Consider the following 14879-nt stretch of genomic DNA (forward strand, 5'->3'; position numbering starts at 1 on the left):
AAGGGACTTGAAGAGAAACTTCTCTAAAGAAGACCGACGCAAGATCTACAAACACATGAAAAAAAGCTCATCATCCTTAATCATCAGAGAAATGCAAATCAAAACTACTCTGAGATATCACCTAACCCCAGTAACAGTAGCCCACATAACAAACCCAAAACCAGAAATGTTGGCGTGGATGTGGAGGAAAGGGCACACTTCTACACTGCTGGTGGGAATGCCCATTATACGTTCCTTCTGGAAGGATGTTTGGAGAATACTTAGAGACCTAAAAATAGACCTGCCATTCGATCCTATAATTCCTTTACTAGGTTTATACCCAGAAGACCAAAAGTCACAATATAACAAAGACATCTGTACCAGAATGTTTATTGCAGCCCAATTCATAATTGCTAAGTCATGGAAGAAGCCCAAGTGCCCATCGACCCACGAATGGACTAGCAAATTGTGGTACATGTATACCATGGAATATTACGCAGCCTTAAAGAAAGATGGAGACTTTATCTCTTTCATGTTTACATGGATGGAGCTGGAACATATTCTTCTTAGCAAAGTATCTCAGGAATGGAAGAAAAAGTATCCAATGTACTCAGCCCTACTATGAAGCCTTTCACATGAAGGCTATAACCCAACTATAGCACAAGACTATGGGGAAAGGGCCAAGGAAGGGGAAGGGAGGAGGGAGGTTTTGGTGGAGGGAGGGTAATGGGTGGGGCCCCATCTATGGTGCATCTTAGAATGGGTACAGGCGATTGCACTAATGTACACAGCTATGATTTAACAATAATAATAAAAAAAAAAGAATCCATGTCTAAGAATCTCCTTATAGGGAGACAGAAGGAACAGCAAGAGATAGGGTCAATGTCGAAGTCCCACTCTGTGTTCGACCACTAAGGCGGAAGCTGCAGAGAGGAAAAGCAACAAATTGATCCCAGTGGGGAAGAACCTCTCCTTGCTTTGGACCTGCTAGAGGGCAATCAAGCTTCAGGCATAAAAATCCCCAGGTAATTACTACAGCCAAGCCAACTAGCCAAATTTCAAATACAGAACAAAAAAATGAGTCAAAATGCATTAAAATTTTTAAGAATATTTTTCTAGAAAGTATATTGTTTATAGAAATTACATATCTACAATAACAAAACAATTTTCAAATACCTTTCAGCAAACAGCAACTTAACTAAGCCACAGAAATCAAAAATGTTACCACAGTTCCAGACTATGATTTTTCAGTTTCTTCATCCTAACATTTTTTTACCTTCAGAGCAATGAGGAAAAGTTTTCTTCAATTCTCATACATGTGACTGGTCTTCCTATTTGTATTACTCTAACACATTTCTTAAAAATCTTTAAAGAAGCAACCAGTACAAACTCATTCTCTTTGTAGCAAACACTTTAATTTCTACAACATGGATTAATGCCATCAATTACAAATATTAATCAAAAACAAGGACACTTATTCATACTGAAGGTCTGAACTAAGAATACTACTAGCTATTTTCTCTCAACTGGGCTTAAGGGAGATATTTTATTTCTCTTTCCAAACTGCCTACACTGCTGGCTCTGGAATGCCCTCACTGGCTCCTTCCAACAGCCCAGAAGTGAAGTGCCAATGCTGCCATTCCATTCCAGCCAACATTCTAAATCCCTATTTGTCTGAGACAGAACTCCTCTCATTGATCTATATTTAATAAACATTCACAGCATGCATACAGTATACTGAGCACTGTGCTATGGTATTCACCTTCAAAGAGCTAATCACAGCCAGAATTGTCTCAGAAAAAGAGGTGATGCTTAAGATAGACTTTCAGGCTCGGCACCCATAGCTCAGTGGTTATGGCACCAGCTACCCACACCAAGACTGGCGGGCTCTAACCTGGCCTGGGCAAGCTAAACAACAATGACAACTGCAACCAAAAAATAGCCAGGCGTTGTGGGAGGCACGTGTAGTCCTAGCTATCTAGGGGACTGAGGCAAGAGAATCGCTGAAGCCTAAGAGTTTGACATTGCTGTGAGCTTTGACATCACAGCACTCTACCGAGGACGACATGGCAAGACTCTGTCTCAAAAAACAAAAGATAAGACTATTTCAGGAAAGGTGACAATCAGAAGAAAGGGCAAATGGGGAGGCAGGTTGGGGGAGAGTAACAACATATACTTAGGCCTAGAACTCGGAACATAAAACATTATACTGAAGTTTATTCACAAAACTCTAGCCATCTTGGTATAGGTGCAGTGAGATTAATTGTATGTCATGCTATATGGCTTTACTATATTTTATCCTTCAAGTGTTGGGGAACAATGAAGGGGACAAGAAGGAAAGCAGTGTTGACAAGTGAGGTTGACAAGTGAGGTTGACAAGTGAGGCCAGAGACTTGAAGAGTCCAATAAATAAAATGATAAGGACAACATATAAACACTTTGTGGTATGTTCATACAGTGGAATGTTACTCAGCAATAAAAATTAATGTACTACTGATACCCTCACAATAACACAGACAAAACTCAAAAACACTGTGCTTTATTAAAAAAGCCAGATGAGTACATATATAATTCTGTGTATACAAAGTCTAATAACAGTCAAAACTAACTATGCTGAAAGAATTCAGAAAGATATCTCAGTGGGAACAGCTACTGGATTGGAAAGGGGAAAAGCACAAGAAACTTTCTGGAATAAGAAAATGTTCCACATCTTGACCTAGACAGTGGTTACATCTGTGAATATAAATGTAAAAAGGCACTCAGCTCTATTATTTCAAATTTTATACATTACTATATGAAAATTATAATTTAAAAAAGTATACATACTACTATTATTAAGTCAGAATAAGTTAATCCAGTGTCATTCCATATTCAACACTGAATTCACAGAAAATCAGGACAAAGGCTCTAATAGACCCTATAGATTCACCTAGCAAACAAAATCAAGTACAAACATTTAGCTGCTTCTCCAGTTCAACAAGACATACAGGCAATTATTCTTTCTAATATATGCTATTAAGAATAAACTACTATCCTGAAAGAAAAAGAAATAGCCCACTGTTAACCAAAACGCTAAGATTTTTCCACATAGCAGTACCTACCCCATGGGAGGTACTGTAATGATCACTAAGGCACTAATAGAAATTAGAGCACACTAGGATTCTTCCAACTACCCCCACTACTATTACTATGTATTACTATGTATAACTAAAAGGGAAACTTTGCTTCAAAGGATACCTGAACTATTAATTGAGGTTCCATTATTTAAGTGCATATTAGTCAACTACAGCACTTTTCATCTAATGCTGCTTTTTTCTTAAAAAAAAGTTGAGATCAGTGAGATCAGCAAATTTTAGACAGCTGAAAAACATGCTAGAGAACAACCAAGTTAACTGTAATTTTATCAAGGTATGCTTTTTACTGTTGAGGTCACTTTCCAATAGACAGTAAATGTGTTTGGTTGTTTTTTGTTTAACATTTCAACAGCTTATTGAAAAGCACTCTTTCACACACCAGGCCAAAAATACATGATCACAATTTAATTTTCTGGAAGTCAAAAGAAAGCTAATCAGAATGCTACATTAGAAAAAGTCATTACATTAGACACTCACAAGAAAAACATTAAAATAGTAATTTATAATTCTGAACACTAAATTAACAGAAATAAATCACAATTTGGTGAATTTAACCAATTTGTGAAAGTGTTTCATCAACAGTAAGAACAAAGCAATGACTACACATGTTCTATATCAAATCAGGTAAGAACAATGAAGCAATCAAACAAATCTCTTACTGAACTACGTTAAAATACTCACTGGAAACTTGGATGCTTTAGTTACCTCAACATAAAAAAAGAAAAACTAAGAATTTAGTTCCCTCTAAATCAATTGGACCAATTGTATTACAAAATCAATTCTTATTTAAAAATTCTTTGATTTTCAAATCAAAGGCACATTTTTAAGACATGATTTTTTGGTATTATTCCTACCTTGATATGTATGTAACATTTAACAAAGTAGTCTTCTACTTACCTAGATTTTGCCTTATTAACATCTTGCTTCAAGAACAATCTCATCCGAAATTAAATCAAACCTGAAAGAATACAGGTAAAGACAATTGTTTAGTTTTTTTTTCCAGCTCTAAATAACTATATCTATAATACAATATACTTTCAAATTAAAAACTGATTTGATGCAAATCAAATTATTCTTGATACAACAACTAAAAATGTGTTCAACTAAAACATGATCATTCTAACCTTCTGAAAACTATTGCTCTGTACATTTTTTTCGAGGACTAATAATTCAAATAAGGAACCTAAACTTTCTAATTCTTTTTTGAATATTTCTACAATGACTTGTTTTATTAATTTTAATATTATGGCAATAATTAAATTTATTAATAACACACTTCTTTCTAGATTACGATTTACCTAAAATTATGACATACAAAAAAATATCAAAAAGCAAAAGAAGGGCGGCGCCTGTGGCTCAGTCGGTAGGGCGCCAGCCCCATATACCGAGGGTGGCGGGTTCAAACCCGGCCCTGGCCAAACTGCAACCAAAAAATAGCCGGGCGTTGTGGCGGGCGCCTGTGGTCCCAGCTACTCGGGAGGCTGAGGCAGGAGAGTCCCTTAAGCCCAGGAGTTGGAGATTGCTGTGAGCTGTGTGAGGCCACGGCACTCTGCCGAAGGCCATAAAGTGAGACTCTTGTCTCTACAAAAAAAAAATAATAAAAAAAATAAAAAATAAAAAAGCAAAAGAAAAGGTACAATATGGGAATGCCTAACAGTACATACTAAGAGGAATCATAGCAATAGTTAACACTGATTAAATACCATCCCAATGCCAAATACCATTATTCAAGAAAAGAGCACGTATTGATACATTCCTACTACTTCTATTTAGTATAAAGTGACTTCTACCCTAACAATCCAATAAACAAGTACTTGCCAAAAGTATGTACCACTATTAATTTTACCAAATTTTATAAGTTCTAAAAACTCAGTATGTTGTACCCTAAACACTACACATCTCCCAAAACCTGAAACCAGCGTGGTGGTGTTCTGAATTCTCTATTCTTAAAAAATGGCACCACCACACCTACTTCCACTCTCAACCTAGATTTACATCACTGTTCTATTCCCAACTCACTGTCTTTTTTTTTTTTTTTTTACTGTTCTATTTCCAACTCATTATCTTTTCTTTTTATTTATTGTTTCAGGTTAATTGAGGATACAAATAATCAGGTTACACTGTTCACATTTGTTAGGTAAAGTCATTCTCCAACTCACTATCATCTCAAATTTGTTCTTCCCAGAACTATACAATGGTTGTCTTAACATGTCACATCTGTGCTTCAAGTTCTGTAATAGTGGCTTGTCAATGACGTCAGCTTTACCTATTCCCAATCACTACTCTTCCATTCACTCCATGTTTCTACCATACCAAAACTCTTTAATTCCCAGGCTGGCCCCCATTCTCTCAGCTGCCACACCTTTGCACATGGTGAGCTGTAACTACCTACCCGCAACTACTTTCTCTCTTTAGCTTTGCTATCACCTTTTAACTAGCCCTTTATTATTTAGCTTAGTCACTCTGGCAGGTTCTTCATTTTTAATTCCTTCAGCTGTACAAAACTATGTTTTTAAATTTGCTATAAAACTCCTAAAAAGCTCTTTATTAGCCCTTTCCATTTACTTGTGGGTACTGTGAACTACAGTATGGACATACTGAGGGTAAAAACTCATTTATTTCATTTCAGCACTGTCACTGGCTGGCACATAATAAAAGCACAGCAATGTGGGCTGAATAAAAGATCCAAATTTTGTGTCATATCCCAAAATGTACTAGGGATATAGAAGATAATCAAGTAAACTCAAGTTCAGTGCACATTATCAAGAATAGGAGGAAAAGAATTATATCACTTCTAGACATAGTAACATTACTTTGTGAAATAACCACATCTAAGTAAAAACACAACCCAGGGCAATCGCTCAATTTTTATTGAGCGATCAAGTAATTTCATTGATTATCAGTAACAAGATTTGGGTACTAAATGTTTCTATCCCTACAGAAAACAAAGTTTGTGGACTAGAAATCCTAGACTAATTCAGTATTAGCCTTAAGCAGGAAAGGGTTGGAGAGGAAGGTAAATATAGTTTTAGTACTAACAGTGTCAATAATCTAGAAAAGTAGATCTCAAACTTTAGTGTGCATCAAAATCATCTGGAAGGCTTATTACACACAGATTGCTAAGCCCTACCCTCAGAGTTTTTGATTTAATACGTCTACATTGGATCCTGAGAATTTTCATTTCTAATAAATGCTAAAGTGATGCTAATCACACACAAAACCACAGACCTAGAATTTTCTGCACAGTATCTGGAAAAGACAAAAATGTTCTACCACCCAATGACATCAACTTCCACCTACCCAGAACCAAGACATTGGTACCTGTCACAAACTAAACTATAATCAAAGCAAGAAAGTCTACTATAACTTGCTAAGTATGACATGATACACTGAAAAATCGCTCTACAAAAGATATCTACCCCCTAATCCCTAAAACCTGTGAATACTAATTTATGTGTCAAAAAAAAGTCTTTGAAGAGATTACCCTGGATTATTTGAGAAGGCCCTAGCTAAATGCAATCCCATGCATCCTTATGAGAATGAAGTAGGAGGAAATCTGATTACCCCCAAAAAATGTTATGTGAAGACAATAGAGATTTGAAAATTCTGGCCTTGATGACTGGAAGGATGTGGGCCACAGCCAGAAACGCCAGCAGCCACCAGAATCACCAAGAGGTAAGGAACAGATTCTCTTCTCTATTCTCCTCTAGAGTCTCTCTTCAGAAGAAACATAGCCTTGACATCACCTTGATTTTGGCACACTAATACTGATTTTGGACTTCTGGCCCGCAGAACTGTGAGACAATAAATTTCTGTTGTTTTAATCACCTAGTTTGTGGCAATTTGTTAAAGCAACCACACATACTAATATACAGAAGATGGCACATTTCAAGGACATAAATAGGACACACATACAAAAAAGGTATAATGGTCTGGACTGTGCCCCCTCAAAATTAATATATTGAAGCCTTAACCCCAAATATGACCATGTTTGGAGCCAGAGCCTTTCAGGAATTAACAAAGTTAAATAAGGCCATTAAGGATGTGGCCTCATCCACTAACCTGTCTAAGAAGCGATACCACGCATGCACACACAGGGGACAGGCTAGCTGCAAGGAGAGGCCTCAGGAGAAAGAAAACCTGCCACCACCCTGATCTTGAACTTCTTGTCTTCAGAACTGTGAGAAAATAAATTTCTGTTGTTTAAGCTGCCCAGCCTGTGGTGTTTTGTTATGACCATACTAGCAGGCTAATAATATTTAAAAAATACATTTACAGCAATGCAAATATATTTAACGCCACAGAACAGTATACTTAAAAAAAGTAAAACATACATAAATATACACACACATACATATACTCATACATATACACACACAAACACCATAAACTGACTTAAACTATTTAATATTTTTATCTTGCTCTGATTGTAATTATACTTAAAACATGAAAAAAAAACCCTTCTAAATGCCTTTGTTCCCCACAAACAAAATCAGAACATTTTACACATATTTTTTTATTCATTTTTAAAATTTTATTTTAAATTGACAAATAATAATTGCACATATTTTATACTTACGGGGTACAATGTTTGATATGTATTTACATTGTGGAATGATTAAATCATACCAATTAGATCTATCATCTCACTTTTTTTGTGAAATCTTTTTTAAATGTTTGTGAAAACATTTAAAATCCATCCACTTAGCAACTCTGAAATACACAATGTATTACTACTGTATTTTTTAGTCACCTTTCTGTACAATAGATTACTAAAATTTATTCCACCTAACTAAAATTTTGTACCATTTTATCAACATCTCTCTTCTCTCCGTACTCCCTACCCCCCACAGCCTCAGGAAAACACCATTCTACTCTCTTCTTTTATGAGTTCAACTTTTTTAGAATCCACATTTAAGTGAGATCATGTGGTATTTGACTTACTGTGCCTGGTTTATTTCACTTAACATGGGTTCATCTATGATGATGCAAATGACAGAATTTTCTTGTCAATCCTATCCCATTGGGTATATACCACATTCTCTTTATCCGGATTGCTTCCATATTACAGCTATTACGAAAACGCAGATACCTCTGTAGCACATTGACTTCAATTCCCTTAGATATATACTGTGAAGTGGATTACTGGATCCTTTGAAAATTCTGTTTAGTTTTCTGAGGAACCTCCATGTTGTTTTCCATAATGGTTTTATTAATTGACATTCCCGCCAACAAAACACACAAAGGTTTCCTTCTCTCTACATCTTTTCTAATATTTGTTATTTTTCGTCTTTTTGATACGTGATTAAACATACTTTTTAAAAGAATATTGTAAGAAAACTTTAAAATCCATATCTAACAAATAAAACATAATTCAAATATTCTTTAGGTAAGTGGTAGGGGGCAGGTATAGAACAAAGGAGAATACTTGAATATAAAAATATAAAATAAGTTCTCCCCAAAACCCACAGCCACAGTCTAACCAGGATAAAAACACCAAATTTCAAGAAATTTGGTCATCCGACCAATTCCAAAATTGTTAAGGTCATCAAAACAACACCTTGAGGAACCTTAAGTAGACAACTAAAGCATGAAAACCTACTCTGAGAGGCCGAGGCGCGTAGTTTGCCTGAGCTCAGGAGTTCCAGACCAGTCTGAGCTAGAGTGAGACCCCCATCTCTAAAAATAGCTGGGCGTTGGTGGTAGGCACCTTTAGTCCCAGCTACCTGGGAGGCTGAGGCAAGAGGATCGCTTGAGCCCAAGAATTTGAAGTTGCTGTGAGCTATACAGACAGCACTCTACAAAGTAAGACGAAAAAAAGAAAAGAGAAGAAAGGAAAAGAGAGAGAGAAAACCAATGGCATATATCTTGGAACAGAAAAAGAACTCAGGAAACCTGAAAAACTATGGTTTTAGTTAACAATAAAGTGCCAGTATTGGTTCATTAATTTTAACAAATAGACCAAGCTAACATAAGATGTTAATAACAGGAAAAAATGTTGGGGGGTGTGTGTGTGAAAATATGAAACATTCTATACTATCCTGCTCAAATTTTCTTAAAATCTGAAACCTTTGAAAAATAATGTTGACCAATTTTCAAAAATATTTTAAATATGAACAGACATAATCACATTTTAGAAAATTAAACACTGACAATTCAAAACTTTCAGAATTAAATTCAAAAGTTCAGATACACCTCGTGGAAGTCTAAACAAATATGCAAAGACTGAAATAACTGCAAGTATCTTCTCTAACCACAATGGAATGAAACGAAACACCAACAGCTGAAGGAAAACAGAAAAATCTACACATCTGGAGATTAAAACAATTCATGCTGAACTAACCAATGGTTGAAAAAAGAAATCATGAGGGAATTTAAAAAATATCTAGAGACAAGGGAAAACAAAACACAATGTATCATTTATGGGGTGCAGCAAAAGCAGTAATAACAGGGAAGCTTACAGCAGCCAAAACTTACATTAAAAAAGATCTCACATCAATCAACAACTTAATTTTAGGCCAGATGCAGTAGCTCACAGCTGTAATCCATCACTCTGGAGGTCAAGGCAGGTGCATTGCCTGAGTGCACTGAGTTCGAGACCAGCCTGAGCTACCTCGAGAGTCCCATGTCTAAGAAACAACAAACAAACAAAATAGCCAGGCATTGTGGTGGGAGCCTGTACTCCCAGCTACTCAGGAGGCTGAGGCAAGAAAATCACTTGAGCCCAAGATTATGAGGTTGCTGTGAGCTATGAAGCCAAGGCAACTCTACCAGGGCAACAAAGTCAAAAAAAAATTTTACACGTCAAGGAACTAGAAAAATAAAAACAAAACAAAACAAACAGCAGAAGGAAGGAGTATTTATATTTGGTATATAAGGAGTATATACCAAGTATTTGGTATATAAGGAGTATTTGGTATTTATATACACCCATGAAATCAACACCATAGTCAAGATAAGAATATATTCTTTACTTTAAAAAGTTTTCTCGTGCCCCTTGGTAATCTTTCCTGTTTACTCCTTCCCTTGTGCTCAGGCAATGACTGATTTGCTTTCTGTCAATTACAGTATGGTTTGCATATCTTACAATTTTATATAAATGAAACCATGCTATGTGTACTCTTTTTGTTTAGAGTTTTTACTCAGCATAATTACTTGAGATTCATCCATGTTGTATGCATCACTAGTTCTGTCCTACTTACTCCATGTGGAGACATGCATTCACGTGTCGATGGACATTTTCCCCCTCCCCGGTTGTTGGCTTGTTAACAGATACAGATTCTTTGAACGTTTATACACAGGTCTTTATATAGACTTATCCTTTCATTTGTTTAGATGAATACCTAGGAGAATGACTGGATCATGTAGCAGGTATATGTTAGACCATTTTAAGAAATGGTGAAAGTAGGCTGAGGATGGCTTGGCGGCTGTAGCTCAGTGAGTAGGGTGCTGTCCACATACACCGAAGCTGGTGGGTTCGAGCCTAGCCTGGGCCTGCTAAACAACAATGACAACTACAACCAAAAAATAGTGGGGCATTGTGGTGGGCACCTGTAGTCTGGCTACTTGGGAGGCTGAAGTAAGAGGATCCCTTGAGCTCAAGTGTTTGAGGTTGCTGTGAGCTGTGACGCCACGCACTCTACTGAAAGCAACAAAGTGAGAGTCTGTCTCAAAAAGAAAAAAAGAAATGATAAAACTGTTTCGTAATGTGATTGTACCATTTTATCTTCTCATATGATTGTGTGAGAGTTCTAGTTCCTCTGTTTGTTTACCAATGCTTGGTATAGTTAGTCTTATTAATTTTTGTCTTTTTTTTTATTAAATCATAGCTGTGTACATTAATGCGATCCTGGGGCACCATACACTGGTTTTATAGACCATTTGACATATTTTCATCACACTGGTTAACATAGCCTTCCTCAAATTTTTGTCATTCTTGTATTTGTGTTTGTAATAACGCTAAAGATTTATTTTGCACTTTCCTAGTGACAACAGTTACTAAGCATCTTTTCTTATGCTTGCTTGTGTTTTATATATAGTTGGTGAAGTGTTGCTTTAAATCTTTGTACTTTGTAATTGGATTGCTTTGTTATTATTGAGGTATTAAAAGCAGATTTATTGAGGCATTTTCATGCAGTGAAGTACACATATTTAAAGTATACAATTTGACCGTTTTTGACCTGTGTAAACTCAGGAAGCCATCTTCACAAACAAGATAATACATTCGTCACCCCCAAAAGTTTTCTGGTGTGTATTTTTCCCCTTAATATTTATTTATTTTTTATTGTGGTAAAAAGGACCCCATATCATTAAATTGACCATTTTAACTGTTAAGTGTATAGTTCAGTAGTATTAAATGTATACACATTGTATAATACAACTGTAGAACTTTTTTTTTTTTAAATTGAGACAGTCTCTTTTTGTCACCCTCAGTAGAGTGCTGTGGCATCATAGCTCACACTCTTGGGCTCAAGTGATCTCTTTCCTTAGCCTCCCAAGTAGCTGGGACTACAGGTGCCTGCCACATGCCCAGCTACTTTTTTTTTTTTTAACTGTAGTTGTCATTGTTCAGCAGGCCCCAGCCAGGTTCGAACCTGCCAGCATTGGTGTATGTGACTGGTGCTGTAACCTCTGAGCTAACGGCACCCAGCCTTAAGCAATTCCCTTGTCTCAGCCTCCCAAGTAGCTGGGACTATAGGCACCCAACACAATGCCTGGCTTTTTTTTTTTTGGTTGTCGTTGCAGTGTCATTCTTGTTTTAACTGGCCGGGCAGGGTTCCAACCTGCCAGCCTCGGTATATGTGGCCAGCACCCTATTCACTGAGCTATGGGCACTGCCCTTTGTCCATTCTTAAATAGGGCCATTTTGTGTTGTTGTTGGGTATGAGTTCCTTATATATTTTGACTGTTAACCCCTTATCAGGTACACGATTCGCCATTTTTTCCCCTTATTATGTGTGTTGTCTTTTCATTCTGTTGATTGTTTCCTTTGATGTACAGAGATTTTGAGTTTGATGTGGTCCCATTTGTTGAATTCTGATAACCTTTTGTTGCCTTGGGTTTTTGGTTTTTGGTGTTATATTGAGAAAATGACTAGCTAAATCCGATGTCCTGAAGCATTTTTCTATGTTTTCTTCAAAGGTCTTATGTTCTGATGTTTTTCCATTTTGAGTCAAACTTTGTATATGGTGTAAAGGAAGGATCCACCTTCATTCTTTTGCTTATGGATGTTGGGTTTTTTGAATGCCATTTGTTGAAGAGACCATTTTCTTTCCATTGGGTAGCCTTGACACCTTTGTCAAAAACCATCTGACCTTAGATGCAAAGGTATTTTCTGGGCTATTTTGTTACATTGATTTATAGTATTATCTGTGTTTAGGCCAGTACCACCACCATCTTGATTATGATTGGTTTTTAGTATGTTTTGAAGTCAGGAAGGGTGAAGCCTCTAACTTTGGTTTTTTTAAATATTTTTTTTTTGGGGGGGGTCCCCCTTGAGATACCATATAAACTTAAGGATAGGATTTTCTATTTTTGCTGAAAATGTCAGTGGGATTTTGACAGGATTACACTGAATCTGTAGATTGCTTTGAGTAGAACGGACATTTAACAATAAGTCTTCCACTCTCTGGACACAAGATATCTTTCTATTTATTTGTATACTGGTTTCTTTTAGTAATGTTTCATAGTTTCCAGTGTGCAAGTCTGTTGCATCCTAGGTTAATTCTTAAGTGTTTTATTCTTTTTGATACTGTGAATTATTTTCTTAATTTCCTTTTTGAATTGGTCATTGTTAGTGAATAGAAGTGTAATTGATTTCTTTGGTGATTTTTGTATCCTGAAACTTTGCTGAAATTATTTAACAGTTGGTGGTTTTGGTCTTTAAAAGTATAGGGTTTTCTGCATTTAAGTTCACATCATCTGAGCACAGGAATAATTTTACTACTTACTTTCCAATTTGAATGTATTTTATTTCTTCTTCTTGCCTAGATGCTCTGGCTAGTATTGGAAAAGCTTTCACTCTTTTCATCATTGAGTATGATGTTAGATGTGGGCTTTTCTTTTTTTTTTTTTTTTGTAGAGACAGAGTCTCACTGTACCGCCCTCGGGTAGAGTGCCATGGCGTCACACGGCTCACAGCAACCTCCAACTCCTGGGCTGAAGCGATTCTCTTGCCTCAGCCTCCCGAGTAGCTGGGACTACAGGCGCCCGCCACAACGCCCGGCTATTTTTTGGTTGCAGTTTGGCCGGGGCTGGGTTTGAACCCGCCACCCTTGGCATATGGGGCCGGTGCCCTACTCACTGAGCCACAGGCGTCGCCCTAGATGTGGGCTTTTCATACATACATGGCTTCTATTATGTTGGAATAGTTTTCCTTTTATTCCTAGTATGTTGAATGTTTTTATAATGAAATGATGTTGAATTTTGCCAAATTATTTTTCTGTAACAACTGGGGGTGATTTCTTCTCCCCTTTTATTCTATTAAGGTAGTAGATAACATTGATTAGTTTTCATAAACTGAAAAATCCTTGCATTGCAACAATAAACACTGCTTGCTCGTTGTGTGTAAATTTTTCAATGTGCTATTAAATTTGTTTTGTTAGTGTTTTGTTGAAGTTTTTTTTTTTTTTGCAGTTTTTGGCCGGGGCTGGGTTTGAACCCGCCACCTCTGGCATATGGGGCCAGCACCTTTGAGCCACAGGTGCCACCCCTTGTCGAAGATTTATATATATATATATATTTTTTTTTTTTTAAGATTATTTTTTATTTATTATTATTATTTTTTTTGTAGAGACAGAGTTTCACTTTATGGCCCTCGATAGAGTGCCATGGCATCACACAGTTCACAGCAACCTCCAACTCCTGGGCTTAAGCAATTCTCTTGCCTCAGCCTCCCGAGTAGCTGGGACTACAGGCGCCTACCACAACACCCAGCTATTTTTTGGTTGCAGTTCAGCCGGGGTTGGGTTTGAACCCGCCACCCTCGGTATATGGGGCCGGGGCCTTACTGACTGAGCCACAGGCACCGCCCCCCTTGTTGAAGATTTTTATGTCATTACTCAATGGTGATAATTGGCTCGTAGTTTTTGTCTTGTGCCTTTGTCTGGTTTTGGGATTAGGGGTAATATTGACCTTATGAATGAATTTGAAGTGTTCTCTCCTCTTCAATTCTTTGTAAGAGTTTGAGGAAAATTGGGGGTATCTCGAAATGTTTGGTAGAATTCTCCCGTGAAACCATCTAGTCCTGGTCTTTTCATAGTTGGAAAGTTTTTTTTTTTTTTTTTTTAGACAGAGCCTCAAGCTGTCGCCCTGGATAGAGTACTGTGGCATCACAGCTCACAGCAACCTGCAACTCCTGGGCGTAAGCAATTGTCTTGCCTCAACCTCCCAAGAAGCTAGAACTACAGGCACCTGCCACAACGCCTGGCTATTTTTTGGTTGTAGTTGTCATTGTTGTTTGGCTGGCCCAGGCTGGATTCTAACCCACCAGCTCTGGTGTATGTGGCTGGTGCCTTAGCTGCTTGATCTACAGGCGCTGAGCCAGTTCGAAAGTTTTTTATTAGTGCAACCAATTTCCTTTCTACTTATAGGTCATTCAGAATTTTTATTTGTCATAATATATTTTTTATAGGTTTATGTTTATGGGGATATATTCATTTCTTCTAGATTATCCAATTTGTTGATGTATAGTTTGTTCATGGTGTTTCCTTGTAATCTTTTGGCATCATATGTAATGTCTCCTTTTTCATTTCTGATTTTAATTAT

General features: G+C 36.9%; 1 protein-coding gene across 10 annotated transcripts in view; it reads right to left on the reverse strand.

The window, feature by feature from the left end:
- Positions 1 to 14879, reverse strand: part of ZNF644 (zinc finger protein 644) — a 155575-nt gene that overhangs the window by 77432 nt on the left and 63264 nt on the right. For 8 of the 10 annotated variants that reach the window (XM_053591317.1, XM_053591315.1, XM_053591311.1 and 5 more), the window contains one exon: positions 4011 to 4071. In XM_053591317.1, the coding sequence (XP_053447292.1) occupies positions 4011 to 4032 (22 nt within the window). In that variant the 5' untranslated portion in view covers positions 4033 to 4071. Of the gene's footprint in view, positions 1 to 4010; positions 4072 to 7175; positions 7292 to 14879 lie in introns of those variants that run through there. The other 2 variants (XM_053591313.1, XM_053591321.1) reach the window with 2 other exon arrangements.

Source organism: Nycticebus coucang, chromosome 5, assembly GCF_027406575.1.
Source record: "Nycticebus coucang isolate mNycCou1 chromosome 5, mNycCou1.pri, whole genome shotgun sequence".
NCBI classification, from domain to species: domain Eukaryota; kingdom Metazoa; phylum Chordata; class Mammalia; order Primates; family Lorisidae; genus Nycticebus; species Nycticebus coucang.